Below are 18,673 nucleotides of genomic sequence, written 5' to 3'. Positions count from 1 at the left end.
ACCTGACGGCCGCAGCGGGGATCTGCGCCAATCGCGGGATCCCGGGTTCGAGTCCCGGCCCTGCCGCCACCGCCGGGGCGCGAAGTGGGAAAAAATCATCAAAAACGCGAACAGAATGGAAATAGAAATAATGGAATTGGAATAGGAAGAATAGAAATATAAATTAGAAGCAGGATTAGGAATAGGAGAAATAGAAATAGAAATTAGGAATAGGCATGGGGTAAAAAGAGGAATAGGGATAGGGATAGGGTTAGGAGAAATAGAAACCGGGAAGGGGAAGAGGAAGAGGAATAGAAATAATAGAAATAGATAGAGCTCGGGATCAGTTCCAGAGGGAAGCAGCCGGGACACGGCAAACGCGTGACCCAGAAGCAGTGCGTGACGGCACAGACTCGCCTCCCCGCCTGGGAAATGTAATTTGAGATTTGAGGAATTAATTCGGAGGGGACGGAAATGTCTGGGTCAAGCCCAGCCCTGCCGCCTGTCCCGCTCGGAGCTCTGCGGGGGCCTCCCTGGGGAGGTTTCCCAAGGTCCCGGAGGAGCCGCTGGGACATCCCCGGGTCCCCAGCCTGGCTGTCCCTCCGGCCGGACTGTCACCAGAGCTGGCTCCTCCTGGGAGAGGGTTTCTCCAGCAGGAAAAGCCGGTTGGGGAGCTGCGGGCCGGGGAAGGCAGCTGGGGAGCGGGGCGCAAACAGGGAGCAGGTCTGTGCAGTCCGGAACCAGTTTGGGACTGGGAGGCACTGGTGCCTCCGGCTGCCGGAGGCTGCTCGGACAGGCTGGCTCCTGCTGCAGCCCCAAACCCGGGAGCTCATTGTGGGGCGGCGCTGGGGGGGGGGTCAGTTTGGGTGAACTGGGACAGTGGGGGTGGCAGAAGGTGCTGCGCTGGGGCGCCCGGGGGTCTCGGTGGGTGGGTGCACGGGGGGCTGGCAGGGCTGACCACAGCAACGCCTCCCCCGGCTCCCCGCCGTCCCCTGTGCCCTCGACCAGGCTGGAGGGGCTCCCCGCCCCCCGGGTTCTCCCCGGTGGGAGCCCCAGCAGTGCCCGCGGGGGTCCCCTCGTGTCCCCACCTCTGCCACAGCTGCGGGAGGGGTGCGGGGGGGGCGACCCAGCGGACCGCGCCCACCCAAAGCATCCTTGGGCGGACATTGCCATCTAGTGGCCTTTTGAAGTCATGACACCCCCTCTTGGGCGGCGACACCCCCTCTTTGGGTGCTCACACCCCCCCTTGGGTGCGAACACCCCCCTCTTTGGGAGCTAATCCTCCCCCGGGCCGACAATACCCTTCCCTGGGGGCTAAGACCCCCCGCGTTGGGTGCAGGTACCTCCCCGTTGGGTGTCAACATGCTCCTTGTGTACAGACACCCCCTGCTGGGGTGCTGACACCCCTCCTTCGGGTGCAAACACCCTTCTTTCGGTGAAAACACCCCTTTTTCGGGTACAAACACCCCCCTTTGGATGCAAACACCCTTCCTTGGGTGCAAATAGTTCTCTTTGGGTACAAACACCCCTCTTTGGGTGTAAACACGCTTCCTGGGGTGCTGCCCCCCCCACTCCCCCGGGTGGCAGCCAAGGCCACGGGGCGAACCCCTGAAACACCCGACAACCCGGTGGGGAGAGATCGACCCATTGTGCCCAAAAATGTCCCCAAGCCGGGGAGGGACACGCACCTGGCGACGCGGCCAGGGAGGGCTCTTTGCCCCCGTGCCGAGGGCTGTGTCACCTGCCAGAGGGAAAATCCACGCGTCCCTGGGGAGACAGTGGGTGTTTGGGGTGCTCCGAGCCAGGATCGGGGCCAGACAGGCTGGGGGCCGTTGGGACAGGGGCTGGGGTTGGGGACAAGGGACAGGCCCCTGCCAGAGCCGTGTGCCGGCTGCCCTTGGGACTGTCCCCAGTGCCGTCACTCTTTCCAGTGACATCGTGCAGCGCAGGAGCCGTGCCGGGGCGCGGGGACGCCGGGGCGGGGGACACAGGACATCCTGCAGCCCCCCCTCACCCCACCCGGGGGTTTCCTGTCACGGGCGGCTCCCGGTGACCTCTGCCGGGGTTGGGGACCACAGGAGCCGCCGCCGCCACCTCCCCGGGAGGGAAGCGGTGATGCTGCGGCTGCAGCCGCCTTCCCCGGGGACGGCGCCGGGGAGTCCCTGTCCCGGCGCGGGGTGGCTGTCCCGGGGCACGGCCGTGGGCCCGGGCCCGCTCGTGGGGTCCAACCCTGACCCCCTGCCAGGCCCTCGCGGGGGGGGCGGGCTCCTGTCCGTCCAGCCCCTGGGGACCCCCCCGGCCCTCGCAGCCATCCCCGCAGCCCCCCGCCGGGTGCCGCAGCCCTGAGGACCCAACCAGGAGGGAGGGAGGGTCCCGGGAGCCGGTACCGGGCAGGGAGCCGGCGCATTCCCGGCGTTCCCGGGCGGGCGGACGCCGTGGGAGGCCGGGGATTTTCTCTCCCTCCCGTCCCGCCCCGGCAGCTCCGGGGCACAACGCGGGGGGGCTGAGCTCAGGAGAGGGGGGTCCCATCCGAGGGGCGGTACCGCGCGGGGGGTCCTAACTTGGGAGTCCCGTCCCGGGGAGGGGGATGCGACCCTGCGGGTCCCATTCCGGGGGGGGGGGGTCCTGACTTGGGGGTCCCATTCTGTGGGGGTGGGCTGCTCCTGGGTGTCCCATCGCACGGGGGGTCCGATCCTCACGGGATCCAGTCCTCGGGGGTCCCATCCCATGGTGGGTCCCAGCCTGGGGGTCCCATCCCAAAGGGTCGATGCCGGGGGTCTGAGGTGGGGGGTCGCACCCACGGAGGTCCCAGATTGAGGGGGGGGGGGCCTAGCCCGGGGGTCCCAGCAGGGAGGTGCCCTCCCGGGGGTCCCAGGGGACGGCGCAGGGCGCAGGGGGGGTGCTGGGGGGTAGCCCCCCCTAGGGCGAAGGGGGGGTCCTTCTTTGTGTGTGGCGGGGGGGGGATGCGGTGACCCGGGGTGGGCGGGGCGTGTGCCAGCGCGCGTGCTCCCACCGCCTGCTGTGCACGCGCAGGTATGGCCCCGCCCCCCGGTGCGCACGCGCGGGAGCGGTTCCCCCCCGCCCCCCCCCCCCCGCAGGTGCCCGGTGTGACGGCGGCGGGGGGGGGGGTGCGGGGGGTGCGGCCCCTTTAAGGGGGAGTGCCCGGAAGGGCGCGCGCCCCGCCCGGCCCCGCCCCCGCCCCGCAGCGCACCGGCCCCGGTGGGGCGCGGTCCGTGCGGCGGTAGCGGGAGGCGGTGCGGGACGGGACATGGCGGGGCCACCGCCGCGGCCGCTGGGGCTGTTGCGGCTGCTGCCGGGGCTGCTGCTCCCGCTGCTCCCCGCCGCCGCCTTCAACCTGGACCGCGCCTTCCCGGTGCTCAAGGAGGGCGCGACCCCCGACGGCTTCTTTGGCTTCTCGGTAGCGCTGCACTGGCAGACCGAGCGGCGGGAGCGCCACCTGTGAGTGCGGGGGGGGGGCACCGTGTCCGGGCTCTCGGGGGGCTGGGAGGGGGGTCCAGGCAGGGGGGTCCCGCCGGGGGGAGCGGAGTCCCGGGGCTCGAGACGGGGGGTGTCCTTCGTGAGGAGGGGCGGGTCCCCCGTTGGGTGCGGGTCCCCGGGGCGTGCGGGTCCCCCGTGGGGCAGGGCGAAGGTCCCCAGGCTGTGCTGGCCGCCGAGGTGAGGCAGGAGGAGGAGCTGGAGGGGGGGGTTTTGGGTGCAGGGAGGGGGGTGTCCCGGGGGTCTAGGTGCTGAGCTGGGAGTGGGGGGTGTTGAGGGGGGGTGTCTCTCCCTCACCCCAGAGCCCTGAGCTCAGGGCGAGGGCGGGTACGTGCTGTAAAATAGCTCCTCGGGTGTTTGCCCACTGCTCGTGGCTTTGCTTTGCACCCCTTTATCGAAGGGGTCCCATCCTGACCCTGGGGTTCTCCCCCTCCCCTTATTCCTCGGGTGCCGAGCGCCCACTGTGGGGTCCCTGCTCAGGACCCCGGTGACCTGGGGCAACAGGCAGGGACACGCCGCAACAGCACCGGGGGACACGGAGCCTGGCAGCCACCCGGGGAGGTGGGGGCTGTCCCCACCCGCGGGGTCCCGGCTGGGCACCGTCTGCGGGCTGGTTGCAAAGCCCCTCGTGTCCCCCCTTTACCCCTGGCCGCCTCTGTCCCCATCCAGCAGCCCCCGGTCTGCCGGGGGGGTGGGGGGGCCTGGGGAACCTGTTGAACTGTGGTTCCTGCTGCCGAGCGAAACCCCAACAAAAGCCCTTTTCAGCCGGCGCGTTCCCCGTGCAATCCCACCACTGTCACTCACCGTGTCCCCTGCTGTCCCCCCAGCTCAGCTGGACCCCCCCCCCACGCGTGGGCAGCACCCCATCGCTCCTGGGCGGAGGTGCGAGTTGCATGTTCCTGCTGGGGAGAAGGCGTAGGGGTTGGGTTGGGTTTTTTTTCTCGCTTGAGGGCACAAGTTTTTGCTGGCTCACCCTCCCGTGGAACTCCTGGCTGCGGGGGGGTGGGGGGTGGCCCTTCGGAGACCCAGAGGGCTCCCTCTTTTCCGCCGTGCCCGTGGCGGAGGGACCGATGGCAGCTGCTGGACCGAGGCATCTGCTGCTCCACATTCCAGAGATGCATTTCGGCCGCTTGCCCTGCCGTGGGACGTCTTGTTGTTGCTCCTGTCCAGGAGGGAGTGAAGCCGTTCCCTGTGGAGCAGCTGGGGGGGGTGCAGGACCTGGCTCAGCCCCCCGGAACCCCTTCTCCCCGTGGGGACACATTGGCTCCCATCCATGGCTGGGTATCCAGTGGTATCGGAGCTGCTGGCGGGGGGACAGAGGTCGGGGTCCTGGCTGGCGCTGGGGCGGATCGCCTTGTCCATCTTCCCGAGATGTTGGTGGTGGCCGTCACTGCGATTTGGGGGGGTTTTGGGGGGTGTTTGGCCCCGGCAGGGGTTAGCGATCCCCCGGCGTGGCCCACGTGGCCCGTGCGTGTCTGAGCATGATGCTGGCGAGGCGCGGAGGCTCTGCCGTCCGCGGTGGGGGGGAAAGTTTTAGAGTGTGAAACCCCTGGGGGATTTGCACCCACTTTCCCTGGGAGCCCTCTGCTGCCTGGCCCCATTGCGGGGAGACAGGGCACCCTTGTCCTTGGGGGTGCCCATTGTCCCCAACCTGGGGTGTCAGTCGTTCTGGGTGGATGGGGGGGGTCACGCCGGCACAGGCGTGCTGGGGGTGGTGAGCCGGGGCTGCAACCTTTTGGGGGGGGGGGGGAGGCGAACCCGCTCCCCTCCCTCAACCACAGGGGCTCCTGCTGCCCTTTGCTCGCCAGGCATGCCCGCGCAGGTGGGGACAGGAAAGGGATGCTTCCTGACACCATCATCCCTGCCAGGGGGGTGTCCCGTGTTTTTTTTTGGAGGGGGAATCTCTGCCTGGCCTTGCCCTGATGCCGCTTTGGCCGTGGGATGTGTGGGGCTGGCGGTGGGGTGAAGAGGGATGCTCCGGAGCAGGGCTGGCATTCCCCACCTCTCGCCCACGTGGGAAGAGCCGCTTCCTGGCTGGGCGCTGGCGGGGGGCCAGGCTGGCACGGCACAGCTGGCATCATGCCAGAGTGTCCCCCTCTTCCTCCTTCCCTGCCCCCCACCCCCCCCTCCCTCGCCGCCGTGTTTTTCGTGTCCCGGAGCTGTGCCCATGCAAAGGTTTGTTTGCTCGCTCCTCCCCGGGCCAGGTGAAGGCAAGGTGGAAGCGTTATCTGCCTCCCCGAGATTAAGAAACTCCTTCAGCTGCCAGTGCCGGATCCGACCACTCCCATGGTCTCCGCTAGGGTTTGGCTCATGGCTGCACTGGTGGGACCCAGCGGTGCCAGGAAAACCCGACCCATGCAGGTTTGGGGGGTCCCTGAATGACATGGGGAAACTGAGGCACGGTGCATCCATGCCGGGGAGGCAGGAGGCAGCACCCACACCTGCAACGCTCTGCGTGCCTCAGTTTCCCTACTGTCTGCGAGGGGGAGCGGGAATCTGCCCGATGCTCAGGCATCCTGCTGGTCCCAGCTGGCCGGTAGGGAGGAGGAGAGCGGGGCCGGCAGAATTCCCAGCTTTCCCTCCCCCTCGGTTGGTTTTCTGCCGGTTGCCAGAGCCGGCCTGGCCGCACTCCCCCTGCCTTGGCTGGGGGCCAGTGAAAGCTGCCGGGGTCCTGTGGGGCTGCGGCTCCTTGGCAGGCCTAGGGGGGATGGATGCGTCGGGGCCGGCATCCGGGGGGGGTCATCCATCCGTCCATGCATCCATCCCTCGCTGCTCTGAGGAGCCGTCTCTTCCCCCTCTCCCGTCTCCTTTCCCGCATGGGCATCAGCAGATCTGCCTGCTCAGGGCTCCCGGGGAGGGGGGGGGGAAGTCAATCACTGCAGGCCCCCCCCATTGTAAATGTAGTGGTACTGGGGGGGTCGGGGGGGTGGTGGGTGTTTGGGGCTGGCCTGGAGCAGTGACTCTTGAGCAGGGGTGGGCTGTGCTGGGGTCACCCCCCAGTTACCCACCTTTGGCGGGTCGGGGGGGTTGTTGGGGGCTGGACCCCCCAGCCCCATCGCGGAGCTGAGATCTCAATCCCTGAGCTTGCTCCAGCCCCGGGGTGGGGGGAGGTTTGGGGTGTGAAACCCTGGGGGGGGATCCCCACAGCCCTGAGCCGGGTGCTGCCTGCGGGGATGGGGTGGGATGTGCCGGAGCCCCCACCCTCCTGCCCCTCGGCGCTCATCACCCCTCCAGCGTGTCGGGAGATGGATGAGGTGCCGCGCGCGCTGCCCAGCTGCTCTCTGAGGGGGGAAGTGGGGCCGGGGGGGGGGTGTTTGGGAGCCCCCCAGTTGCTGACCCCAGCCCGCCATCGGGCCGGATCCCCCTTCGCCATCCTCCTCACGCCTCTCCCACGCCGGGGGCGGATGAGTTTCGGGGCTGGTCAGTGCCCCGGTGCCGAGACCATCCGGCAGCCGCCTCTCCCGGTTCAGCCAGCGCTGGCGGGGAGCACCCCCACCACCATGTGTGTCGTTCCCCCCCAACCCTGGTTTACCAGGGCGGATTAGGACGGGGCACGGCCTCTCGCATTCCTCCTCCCTCCCTCCCCGGCCTCCCCCTCTCGCTGCTCTTTGACCGTCCCGGGGGTGTCTGAGCACAAAGCCTGGGCTGAGCCCCATCTCCTCACATCCCGTTCCCCCCCCCGCCCCAGCCCGGGTGGGACCAGTGCCACAAACTGGTCCTGGCCTCCCCAAGACGGGAGCCTCAGCATCCCAGCTCCTGGGTCTCGATGTAGCTGGGCTCTGCATGGCACCCTGGGGCATGTGTAGGTGGGGGACACCTCTGCATGTCCCCCACCCTGCTCTGGTGGGGCTCAGAAGCCCCCAGCATCCCACGGACACCCCCCCTGCCCTGGGAGCAGAGCCTGCGGGTGGGCTGCTGTGCCGGGAAGTCGGCTGGAGGCGGTGAGACGCCGGAGCCGCTTGGCTTGGGCCGGCTCCCCCCTCCCTGGGACCCGCGGGGCACGGCCGTGAGGAGCGATGGTGGTCGGGAACGGCTTTGCTTGGAGCTGGGGTCCGGCCAAGCCGGGACCACCCGGGGAGGCTGGGGGCTGGTCCCGGCCGTGGCATGCCCCGATGAGGGGCCGTATGCGTGTCCCTGTCCCCAGGAGCCGTGCTCACGGTGGGGCAGCACCCCAGGGGTGCGGGTCCTGCTGGGGCCAGGTGGCAGGACCCCCCCCGAGTTCTCCCTCCAGCCCTGAGTCACTTCCCCTCCAGATAAATGGGCACAATGGTGCCCCTTGTCCCCCCCGCCACGTCCCTCAGGTGTATGGGGTGTGGGGGGCAGGAATTAGGTGAGGGGCAGATTCCTTTGCTCCAAGTTGGAAAAAGTTGGGAGGAAACAACCTTGCCTTCGCACCTGGGGGGGTCCCGCTTTCCGAGGGGGATGTGGATGCCGCTGCCACCCCCAGCCCAGCGTTCCCAGGGGGAGCTGCCCCCCATTGCACCCCTTTGGGGGCTCTTCTGTGAGTGATGCCATGGCCCCCCCCCCCCCCCGCCACCTGCAGCATCTGGCTGACTCAGCCGGAGCGATGCTGCCAGCGGTGCCCATCGGCGGGCGCGGGGGGCCCCGACATGCCGGTGCGGGGGCTGCCTGGGGCCCCGCATTCCTCCTGCGCCTGGGCTTTGAGTCAGCCGCCCGGCGCTGCCCGGACGCGCCCGCGCTGCCCTCGCACTGCTCAGCCCTGCCCGGCGCAGCCTCCCCGCAGCTCCCGGCGCGCCAGCAGCGGGATGGGGACAGCCGGAATTGTCCCCTGTCCTCACCGGTGGCAGGGCTGGCCAGGCTGAGAACCGACCAACTCGTTACCCCAGTGACCTGTGATAAGGTCTGGGGGCTGTGGCGGCTACCTGGGTGCCTTGTGTGTCCCCCCGGCAGCCCGCCTGTGAGCAGGGACGCGTTTCCTCTGCTGGCATGGTGTGGCCATGCCTCCTCCACGCCATTGTCCTCACCATCCCGAAGGACTTCCCGTCGGAAAGGCTGGCCCTTTCCGGAGCTCCCCGGGCATGCCAGGTCCTCCTGCTGTCCCCCAGCCCCACGGCAGGGCTGTGGGGGACAGGACCCACTACCTGGGGGTCCTGCTCTTCCCGTGGGTTTTGGGGGGGTTCAGGTGGGTGCTGGGGTCCCTTCAGCATCCCCTACACCGCGGGGGGGGGTAGCGCACGTGGAGCTGGGCGGCGGGGGTTGTGTCTCCAGCCGGGGCACCCCCCCCAGGGATGCCGATGTCCTCCCCGCTGCATGGCACTGCCATGACTCAACCGGGATGTCTCTGCCCGCCCTGGGGCCTGAGTCACCCCCGGAAGGGTGCTGGCACCCCCGGGACCCCCCGGAGCGGGTGGAGGCAAGCCCGGACCCCTCCCGGGAAGAGGGACACGTGTGCGCCCTTCCCGCTCCCGGGGTCTCTTTCCATCCCGGTTCCTCTGACGTTCCCTGGCATTCCCTGGCACGGCGGCGGGAAGCCTGTCTGCCGGACACGCCGCAGCTGCGCCGCGGGGGCCCTGGCCTCGCCGCCGGCTCAAAGGTTGGCCGGGAAAAGGGCTGCGGCTGTTTACACAGCCCGGGGGGGCCCCGCGCTGGCGGCGGCTGGATCGTGCCGATGGGCTCCCCGCTTTGCCGTCCCGGCGAGTGCAGTTTGCCAGCGTCAGCCTGACCCCCTGTTCCTGCATCCCCTCATATGCCGGGATGGGGGGGCTCAGCCGTGAGCCCGTGCTGGCATCGGGTCCTGCGAGGAGGGGGCAGGGAGCGTGTCCGTCAGTCTGTCCCCCCCGCCCGGAGGGGCGTCTGTCCCTTTGCTGCCCTTCCAGCGCTCTCCTGCACCCACGTGCCGGGGGCGAGCGGCTGGTTGCTGCCACCCTGTGCCCACCCAAGGGGACCCCCCCCTTCCTGCTCCAGAGATGGGGCTGGGGGTCCCCTGTCCCCTCTGCCTTCATTTGGGGGTGTCAAGGTGTGACGTGCTCCGGGGATGCATCTCCCGTCCCCCCGGAGTGTGTCCTGGCCACCATCGCACCCACCACCCCCTCCCCGGGGTAGCCAGCCTGGCTTTGCACCCCCAAAAGTGATGCGGAGGGCACTGGGGCGGGTGGACCCACTGCCCCCTGTTTTCTGCCCCCCCAGGCTGCTGGTCGGGGCCCCCCGAGATGTGGAGCCGGCGAACGGCACGCGGACGGGCGCCGTCTACGCCTGTCCCCTCACCGCCTCCACGAGCGACTGCCAGCGGCTCGACATCCAGTTGAAGAGTACGTGGGCACCCCAAAACACCCCCCGGCACGTGGGGGCTCTGGGGGGGGTCCCCACTCTCACGCTGTCTCTCCCTCACCCAGGTGAGCCGGACAAGGCCATCATCGATGACATGTGGCTGGGGGTGACGGTGGCCAGCCAGCGGCAGCCGGCCGGGAGGGTGCTGGTGAGTCCACGTGCACCGCAACGTTTCACACGCCTGTGCTGGTGCCGAGATGCCGCCTCGCACGGCTGCGCCAGGGAGCTGCTGGTCCTTTCAGGTGTCCCCAGCGTGGTGGCACCAGGCAGGCACTGCAGGGCTTCCCCTGTCACCTCCCTCTCTGCCTGTCCCCTGGGGCGGGGAGCTGTGGGGCGACGGGGTGCAGGGACCCCTCTCCTGGCAGGGTGTACTGGTGTGGACGGACCGGCGCTCGCGGGAGCATCACAGGGACGTCTCAGGTGCTTTCGGGAGTATCTCAGGTGCTCTCGGGAGCATCCCAGAAGCATCTCAGGGACATTTCAGATGCTCTTGGGAGTGTCTCAGGGACATCTCAGGTGCTTTCAGGAGCCTCTCAGGTGCTCTCAGAGCATCTCGGGAGCTCTCAGGTGGCAGGACAGTATCGTGCCCTATAGCCCATCACACCCCAGGTAACGCTGGGCAACACCCCCGACGTCTGGGCTGCATTAATGGCAGGGCAGTGTCCCTGTATACGGCCTGACACCAGGATCGGAGCAGAGGCAGCGCATGGGGCAGGGGGTGGTGGCCTGGGAAGGAGGGGGCCGTAGCCCCCCATTTTTAGGGGTGCCGCAGGCGCTGAGAGGGGTGCCGTGCTGTGCCGGCAGGCCTGCGCTCACCGTTACACCAAGGTGCTGTGGTCGGGCAGCGAGGACCAGCGGCGCATGGTGGGCAAGTGCTACGTGCGGGGCAACGACCTGCGCCTCAACATCAGCGACGAGTGGCAGACCTACCACAACGAGATGTGCAACTCCAACACCGACACCGACGAGACCGGCATGTGCCAGATGGGCACCAGCGCCGGCTTCACCGCCAACATCATCTATTTCGGGGCACCCGGTGCCTACAACTGGCAAGGTGTGTGGGGCTGGGGGGGGATGTCTGGTGCCCATACCCCCACGGGACACCCCCTCGTGCGTGCATGGCCACCTGTGTGTGCACGCACCTTGGAGCACACGCGCGTGTGTGTGTGCTCGCACGCACCGCAGGGGTGCAAGGGGAGCGGGTGCTGAGCTGGGGGCGAGGGGCTGTCCCCCCACTGTGGGGTTGACCCCCCCGGTCCCCACCAGGTACCGACTACATGCTGCAGCGGGAGATGTGGGACCTGCACGACTTCTCCTACCCCAACAAGAAGAATGGCAATACCTATATAGGTGTGCGGCAGCAGGGCAGGGGGGCTTTCCCCCACTCCCCCCCCGCCCCCACGATGGTTCCTTGGGGGGATTTGGGGCGAGGAGGAGGTTTGGGGGATGTGGATTTAGGGAGCAGCCTTGGGAGTGGATGCTGAAGGGTTATGGGGTTTGGGGGGGGGGGGGGGGGCATAGTGTGAGCAGGGGGGTGGTGGTGACACCGTGGTGTTCAGGGTGTGATGGCGATGGGGGGGAACACGGGGATGGCGGGGGGTTCCCGTGCTGCTGGCCCCCGCTCACCGTGGGGGGGTTTGCGGCAGGGTACACGGCGGAGGTGGGCAGCGCGGTGCTGCAGCAGGACGCGGTGACGGTGGTGACGGGCGCCCCCCGGTACAAGCACACGGGCGCCGTGTACCTGCTGAGCCGCAGCCCCCAGCAGACGCTGCAGAGGAGCCTCCTGCTCCCCGGACACCAGGTCGGCTCCTACTTCGGCAGCGCCGTGGCCCTGGCAGACCTCAACAGCGACGGGTGAGGCCGGGGGGGCCGGGACCCCCCCCAGCTCCAGGGGGTTGGGGGGGTGGGTCTCTCCTTGGGCATCCCACAGCTCGAGGGGGTCTCTGTGGGTCATAGCATGGGGGCACAGCTCCAGGGGTGGGGGGATCGCCAGATTTTTTTTAGGGGGGCCATCTTTTTGTGGGTCTGGGGGGTGGTCCCCTCTGCTTCTGGTGTGTCGGGGGGGGGTGGTGTCACAGGCCCCAGCCCCAACCGGCCCCTTGGCCCCACAGGTGGCAGGACCTGGTGGTGGGAGCCCCCTACTACTTCCAGCGCAAGCAGGAGGTGGGGGGCGCAGTCTACGTCTACATGAACGAGGTGGGGGGCTTCCAGCCCCACCCCAGCCTGGTCCTCACCGGTCCCAGTTACTCCGCCTTCGGTTTCGCCGTGGCCAGCATCGGGGACATCAACCAGGACGGCTTCCAGGGTGAGGGGCTGGGGACCCTCGAGGGGGGAGCCATGGTGGGGGGCACAGCAGGGCTGCCTTGGGGGTGTGTGGGGGGGGTCTTCAGCTAGGAGGGGATCCCACTTGAGGGGCTGCGTTGGGTCTCTGGAGAGGTTTGGGTGAAGAGGAGGAGATGGGGGGGATCTTGGTTGTGGGGGGTGTTCATGGAGGAGAGGGGCTGGGTGAGAGTTGGGTGTGGGGGGATTGAAGATGACGACCCTCGTCCCCTGTGGGGCTGACCCTCCTCTTCTCCCCACAGACATCGCTGTGGGGGCTCCTTTCGAGGGTCCCGGCAAGGTCTACATCTACCACAGCAGCGCGGAAGGGCTGCTGGACAAACCCCGGCAGGTACCGGCCCCGTGGGGACCCCTCGCCCAGCATCCCGGACCCGGGGTGCAGCGGGTAGGTGCCCGGATCTATGGGGACGGTGAGCAATGGGTGACACCGCCCCCCCCAAATCCAGGTGATCAGCGGGTTGGATCTGGGCCCCGCCAGCACGCGGACCTTCGGATACTCGCTGAGCGGGGGGGTGGACGTGGACGGTAACTTCTACCCCGACCTCCTGGTGGGCAGCTTGGCCGAGAGGGTGGTCCTGCTCAGGTAAGGGACATGGGGACAGCGGGCGTCCTGCAGCCCTCTGTCCTCCCTGCCACCTCCCAGGGACGGATCCTGCCTCTGCCAGCACCCCCCAAGGTGGGCACGGAGCGATGTGCCCGGCTCCGGGAGCTGGCACCAGGCAAGGAGGAGCTGTGCCGCTGCGGGGGGCGTGGGAGGGGATGCTCAGCCGATCCCCGTCTCTGCCCAGAGCTCGGCCTGTCATCAACATCTTGAACAAGACCTTCACGGTGACCCCCAGCAAGGTGGACCCTGCCCGGTGCACCCCCGATTCCTGGTGAGACTCCCCCCGGTGCAGCCGGTCCCGCTCGCGGCACCACGGTGCCGGCACCTCCATTCACGGCGCCCTTTCCCCCCCCCAGCATCACGGTGACCGTCTGCTTCGCCTACAAGCAGAGCGCCGGGGACCCCAAGTACCAGGAGGAGATCAGTGAGTGCTGGGGGGGCCGGCGGGGGGTGTCCACCAGCACTTGTGCAAGGGTGCGGGCACACCCGGGGGGACACGCGTGTGTGTGCGGGGGGGTGTGAGCACGGGTTTGGGGAGGGTGTGAGCACGTGTCGGCGTGTGGGGATGCACACGTGTGTGTGTGCAGGGGATACACCTGCACACGAGGGGTTGCGTTGGAGGCACGCGCATGCGCGACGCCAACATCACTCCGCGCTCCCCCAGCCCTGGAGTACACCCTGGAGGCTGACAAGGACCGGCACCCCCCCCGCGTCAGGTTTTTGGGGACCCACTCTGCCACCTACCACGGCGTCTTCCCCATGCCCAGGACCCGCTGTGAATCCAAGGAGCTCCTGCTGCTGGTGAGCGTGTGTGTGTGCGCACGCGAGTACACGCGTGTTTGGCGTGCACTGCGAGTCCGTGGGGCTGGAGCTCCTGGAGATGGGGAGGTGGATGGCGGGGTGTGGAGGATTTTGGGAACAACAGGGCCAGGAAAAGAGGTGGAAATCCATCCATCCATCCCTCCCTCCCTCTATCCATCCTGTGATGAGTTTGTTGGGTCTCGTCAGCAGGAGCTGGTACGCCAGTTGTGGCCGGGGGCTGCCTGGCTGCAGCTGGGGCCGGGGAGGGAGTCGGGGCTTTGCCGTGATTTCTGCCACCCCGCAGGAGAACATCCGGGACAAGCTGCACCCCATCGTGCTCTCCATGAACTACTCGCTGGTGGAGAAGTCCAGGACCTTCCAGCTGGGTCCCCGCTCCCTCGACGCCTTCCCTGTCCTCAACCAGGACCAGTCCCACGAGAACGAGACCAAGGTGCCGGGGGGGTGATGGAGATGCCGGGCTGAGACTCCCTGGGGGGCGGGAGAAGGCTCACGGGGACGTCCCTGTCCCTCCAGATCGAGTTCCAGAAGGAGTGCGGCTCCGACAACAAGTGCTACAGCAACCTCCAGCTCCAGAGCGGCTTCGTCACCGACCAGAACCAGCCCCTACCCAGGTGACAGCGGGTTCCTCCGTGTCCCCATCCACCTCTACCACCCGCTGTGCCACCCCTGTCGGCCGTGGGTCACCCCTTAGCCCCCCCCCCGGGTGGGGGGGAGTCTGTCGGGCTGAGGTGTGCTGAGCGGGGAGGGTCTCTGCGCAGGCTAAACGGTACCCAGGTGCTGCAGTACAGCCGGGACGTGCGGAAGCTCTACCTGAGCATCAACATCACCAACGTGCCCACCACCCCTTCCAACGGCGAGGACGCCCACGAGGCGCTGCTCAACGTCACGGTGCCACCCAGCCTGCTGCCCTCCTCCGTCCGCCCGGTAGGCGACGGCTTCCCCCTCCCCGGCTGCAGAAGGTGAAAGAACCAGGGGGGGAGGGACTTCGCCGGGACCTTCCTCACCCTCTTCCCCTCCCCAGAGCGGAGCCTGTACGGTTGCAGAGACGGTGCTGTGTGAGCTGGGCAACCCTTTTAAGAGGAACCAGCGGGTGAGTGCTTCCCCCCCCAGCCTGTTTTTGGGGTTCAGGAGGCAGGCGGGGTGGCCGGCTGAGCTGCTCCATGGTCTCTCTGCGCTGCAGGCAGAGCTGATCATCGTCTTCGAGGCCATCGGGATCATGCTGGACACGCGGGAGATCTTGGTGTGGCTGGATTTGTCCACGTGAGTGTCCCCGGGTGGGTGGGAGTGGGCTGGGAAGGGGGTGCCCGGAGCGATGGCGGCTCCTCTCGTGCTTGGTGGAATCGCGGTGGTGGATCGGGGTTGTACCCGGTGGCGTTACTGCTCCGGGAAGGACTGGGAAGCAGGGTGGGCAGGACGGGGACCCCACGGCTCCTGCTGGGGCAGGGGAGGGCTGCCCCATGCTGTCGGGGGCTGCTCGGCGGTGGGAGACACTGACCCCGGTGCCTTGGCAGGCAAAGCACCCAGGAGGACCTGCAGCCCGTGCTGGCCAAGCTGCTGGTGGACTACAGCATCCAGTCCTCGCTGGCCATGTGAGTGCAGCAAGGCTGTGTGTGTCCCCCCGGTCCCTCTGCGTCCCCTCCGTCTGCCCCACCTGAGTCTGGGGTGTCAGGAGTGGGCATGGCCCCCCCTGTGCCCCAGGAATGGGGCAGAGGGATGCTCTGGAGATGCTCCGTGCCACCTCTGCCCCCCTCGCCATCCCTGTCCCCCCCCCAGAGCCCCCTCCCACGCCCAGTCGCACTTCAGTGGGACGGTGGTGGGTGAGTCGGCCATGCGGAGCGAGCAGGACGTGGGCAGCCCCCTCGCCTTCGACTTCCAGGTGAGCCGGGGGGCGGCCAGTGCCCGCGGCAGGGGGGGTCGGGAACGCCGGGTCTCCATCTCCCACTCTGCTCCACAGGTGACTACCAAGGGCGAGTCACTGGGCAACCTGGGCACCATCCTGCTTGGCTTCGAGTGGCCCTACGAGATCCCCAACGGGAAGTGGCTCCTCTACCCCACCGAGATCCTCATCAACAGCAACGAGACCTGCCAGCCCCCCGGGGGGGTCATTAACCCCCTCAACCTCACCGTGAGTCACCTTGTCCCTGCTGCTCCGCAGGGATGTGTCCCTGCCCCACGGCGTGGGGACTTCCAGCCCTGTCAGCCCTGGGTGGGCAGAGCTGCCCAGGCTCTGACGGGGGTCTTTGCCCCCCCCAGTTGCTGGAGGACCAGGCTCCGTCCCGGCGGAGACGGGAGCTGGAGGCCCCCGAGCCAGCCGAGCCCCCCGTCACCCTGGCCACCGCCAAGAAAGCCAAGTCGGAGGTGGTGCTGGTGAGTGGGTGCTGCGGGGGGTGGGGTGGGGGTCCGGCAGCCCCCCACCGGCACCACTGTGCATGCTACTGCTTGGCACCCACGCTCTGGCTCCCCCCCGACACCCCCTTCCCCCTCGTCTCCCAGAGCTGCTCCAAGGGCACCGCTCGCTGCGTCTGGTTCGAGTGCCCCCTCCTCCAGACCCAGCACCCCACCACCTTCAGCATCCGCGCCCGGGTGTGGAACAGCACCTTCATCGAGGTCAGTGCGGCGCCGGCTGGGGATGGGGGGGCACGTGGGGGGGACAGGGCCGGGCTGCTCCCTTGGGGACAGTGCTGAAACAGGGCACGGAGTTTGACAGGCCTCAGCCCAGCGGCTAACACCCATCCCTTACCCCTTCTGTCACCCACATCCCCCTATTCCATCACCCATGTACCCCCCCCTCTTCCCTTATCCACGTCCCCCCCTCTCCATCGTCTGTGCACCCCCAGGAGTACAGCGATTTTGACCGGGTGAAGGTGGACGGCACAGCGACGCTCTTCCTCCGGACCCACGTCCCCACCATCAACATGCGGAACCACACGGTGCGGGTGAGTGATGCCGGAGCCTCTGACTGGGACGGGCTGGGGGGGACTGGGGCCACTGGGAGCTCTTCCCACTGACGAGGCTCTTCTCGGCCCTCCCAGTTCTCCGTGGACGTGGACTCGGAGCTGACGGAGGAGCAGCCGGCCGAGATCGCGCTGTGGCTGGTGCTGGTGGCGGTGGCGGCCGGGCTGCTGCTGCTGGGGCTGATCATCCTCCTGCTCTGGAAGGTGAGGGGGGGCCCAGATCCCCCTCCCAGGGAGGGGGTGCAGGAACCCTGCTGAGACCTGACGGGCTTGTGTCACCGGTGGCTGCCATCCTACCCGCCTGGCTGCGGGATGCTCGGGAGCGGCGGGTGGAAGGTGTCCCCCCGAGGGTGGAAGGTGCCTGGCTGCCAAGCGATGAGGAAGAGGAGCAGAGAGAACCCCGACTTTCCCCCCCCAGTGCAAAACATTTTGGGAGCTGCAAAAAAACCCCACGCAAAGCAGGGCTGGGTGGTGGCACCTCCTTGCCCCATGGCTCCCACCTCCCCCTGTTCTGAGGGTCTGGGAGGTCTCCAGCCCCCTGAGACCCCCCTGACTCCCCTGGGGACCCCCCCAGGCTCCCTGGGACCCCACTCTCCGGCCAGGAGGGGTTTCGTGGGTCTGCAGGGCCACCCACCCACAGCATCCCCAGGGGTGAGGGTACGATGGGGCAGCTCGCCGCCCCGCGGGGGTGGCCAGGAGCGCCCCCGTCCCCTCTCCCGTCCCCCCCTGACCCCTGTCACCTCCTTCCTCGCAGTGCGGTTTCTTCCGGCGGGCCAACACGCGGGCCATGTATGAAGCCAAGGGGCAGAAGGCAGAGATGAGGATCCAGCCGTCGGAAACCAAGCGGCTGACAGACGACTACTAGTTGGGGGGGCAGCCCTGCTGCCCCCCCTCCGGGTGCCCACGCCACCCGCTTGGTAATGCCCCGCGGGGCCGGCTGCAGTGGCATCTTCCTCCTCTCCTCTTCCTCGCTGCCTCATCTCTCCCGCTGGACCCTATGGGGTCCCTATAGGGCACAAGGGGCTCCGCGGGGGTCTCTCTCCAGGACTGCTGCTCCCTTTGCCTCTGCTCTTTGCCGGCTCTGGGGGTCTCTCTCTCTTTCCTTCACCCTCCGGTGTCACCCCCCAGCCCCACGCTGACCCTCTCCCCTCCCTCTCCCCGCAGTGCCACTTCTTCCAGCGGACCCGCTACTACCGGATCATGCCCAAGTACCACGCCGTGAGGATCCGGCAGGAGCAGCGCTACCAGCCTGGTGGCCTCCTGCCCCGCCGCCGCAAGAAACACTGGGTGACCAAGTGGCAGGAGCCGGAGAAGTACTACTGACCCCCCTGCCCGCCCCCCCCGGCCCCCTCTGCCAGGGGAGCACCAGGGCCGGTGTTTTTGACTTTGCACAAGTGCATCTCTCCCTGCCCAAATCCCCCTCCCCTCCTTCGGATGCGGCTGCATCTCAGCGCTGGCTTCTGCCTGCTCCTCTCCGCTTGCCCGGGCTCGCAGCCCGGCTCTCGCACGCTCGTGCCTTGCACGCTCAGGGGGACGCGCCCCCCCCCCCATCCCCCGAGGTGACCACTGCTGGTCTCAGAGTGCCTTCTCCCCGCCATCCTGCGCAGACACTCCTCCCGCCATGTCCCGCACACGTCCTTGCACCCTGGGACCCGTCCTCGCAGGCCGGGACACATCCCTGCACATCAGGACACGTCCTTGCACGCGGGACACGCTCGCCCCACACCCCCCGCCCATACACCCCCCCTTCCCTCGGCACTGGGTACATGCTGTGGTGGGGAGGGGGGTGGTGGGAGCTCGTTCCTTCCACCCCTGCCGCCGCCTCCTCCCCAAAGTGGTGCAGGGGCCCGATCCTGCATGTTCACAATCCCCCCCCTGGTCTGCATCGGACGCAGCTTTGGCTTGGGGGGGGTGCAGAGCGTGAGGTTGTGTCCCCTCTGCCCGCAGCCTCATCTCCTGGGGTCTGTCCCACGCCACGGACGCTGCCCCGCGGGTTAAGTTATTCCGTGTCTCTCCTCGGCGTTTTGGTGTTGAGCCCCGTAGCGCGGTCGGTACTGGGGGCTGGGGGGTTCCTACCCCCCCCGGCCCCTGCTCATCCCCCCCCACCCACCGCTGGGGCCAAATAAAGCCTCGCTCTGGGATTTGTAACCTCTTGTCTCCGCCGTGTCCTGGCTGACGGCATGATGGGGGG

The 18,673-nt window shown here is 68.3% G+C and overlaps 1 protein-coding gene across 2 annotated transcripts; it reads left to right on the top strand.

The window, feature by feature from the left end:
* Positions 1 to 3,083: 3,083 nt before the first annotated feature.
* Positions 3,084 to 18,630, top strand: ITGA3 (integrin subunit alpha 3). Of its 2 annotated transcripts, XR_012584167.1 has the most exons (26): positions 3,105 to 3,438; positions 9,622 to 9,743; positions 9,828 to 9,910; positions 10,567 to 10,816; positions 11,029 to 11,112; positions 11,409 to 11,616; positions 11,874 to 12,067; positions 12,345 to 12,433; positions 12,549 to 12,685; positions 12,891 to 12,977; positions 13,063 to 13,130; positions 13,371 to 13,507; positions 13,812 to 13,958; positions 14,042 to 14,139; positions 14,287 to 14,452; positions 14,550 to 14,618; positions 14,709 to 14,788; positions 15,040 to 15,117; positions 15,302 to 15,404; positions 15,483 to 15,653; positions 15,782 to 15,895; positions 16,022 to 16,135; positions 16,366 to 16,464; positions 16,561 to 16,686; positions 17,237 to 17,399; positions 17,647 to 18,630. XR_012584167.1 is itself a non-coding variant. In XM_074562226.1 (25 exons), the coding sequence occupies exons 1-25, from the start codon at positions 3,248 to 3,250 to the stop codon at positions 17,803 to 17,805; spliced, it is 3,174 nt and encodes a 1,057-aa protein (XP_074418327.1). In that variant the 5' UTR covers positions 3,084 to 3,247; the 3' UTR covers positions 17,806 to 18,630. The 2 variants fall into 2 exon arrangements, 1 of the variants encoding a protein (XP_074418327.1); XM_074562226.1 differs by lacking the exon at positions 17,237 to 17,399 and having other exon boundaries at positions 3,084 to 3,438.
* Positions 18,631 to 18,673: the final 43 nt, after the last annotated feature.

Source organism: Larus michahellis, chromosome 18, assembly GCF_964199755.1.
Source record: "Larus michahellis chromosome 18, bLarMic1.1, whole genome shotgun sequence".
Lineage (NCBI taxonomy): Eukaryota > Metazoa > Chordata > Aves > Charadriiformes > Laridae > Larus > Larus michahellis.
Note: the sequence above shows the minus strand (reverse complement) of the source record. Positions and strands in the feature narration are given on the sequence as shown.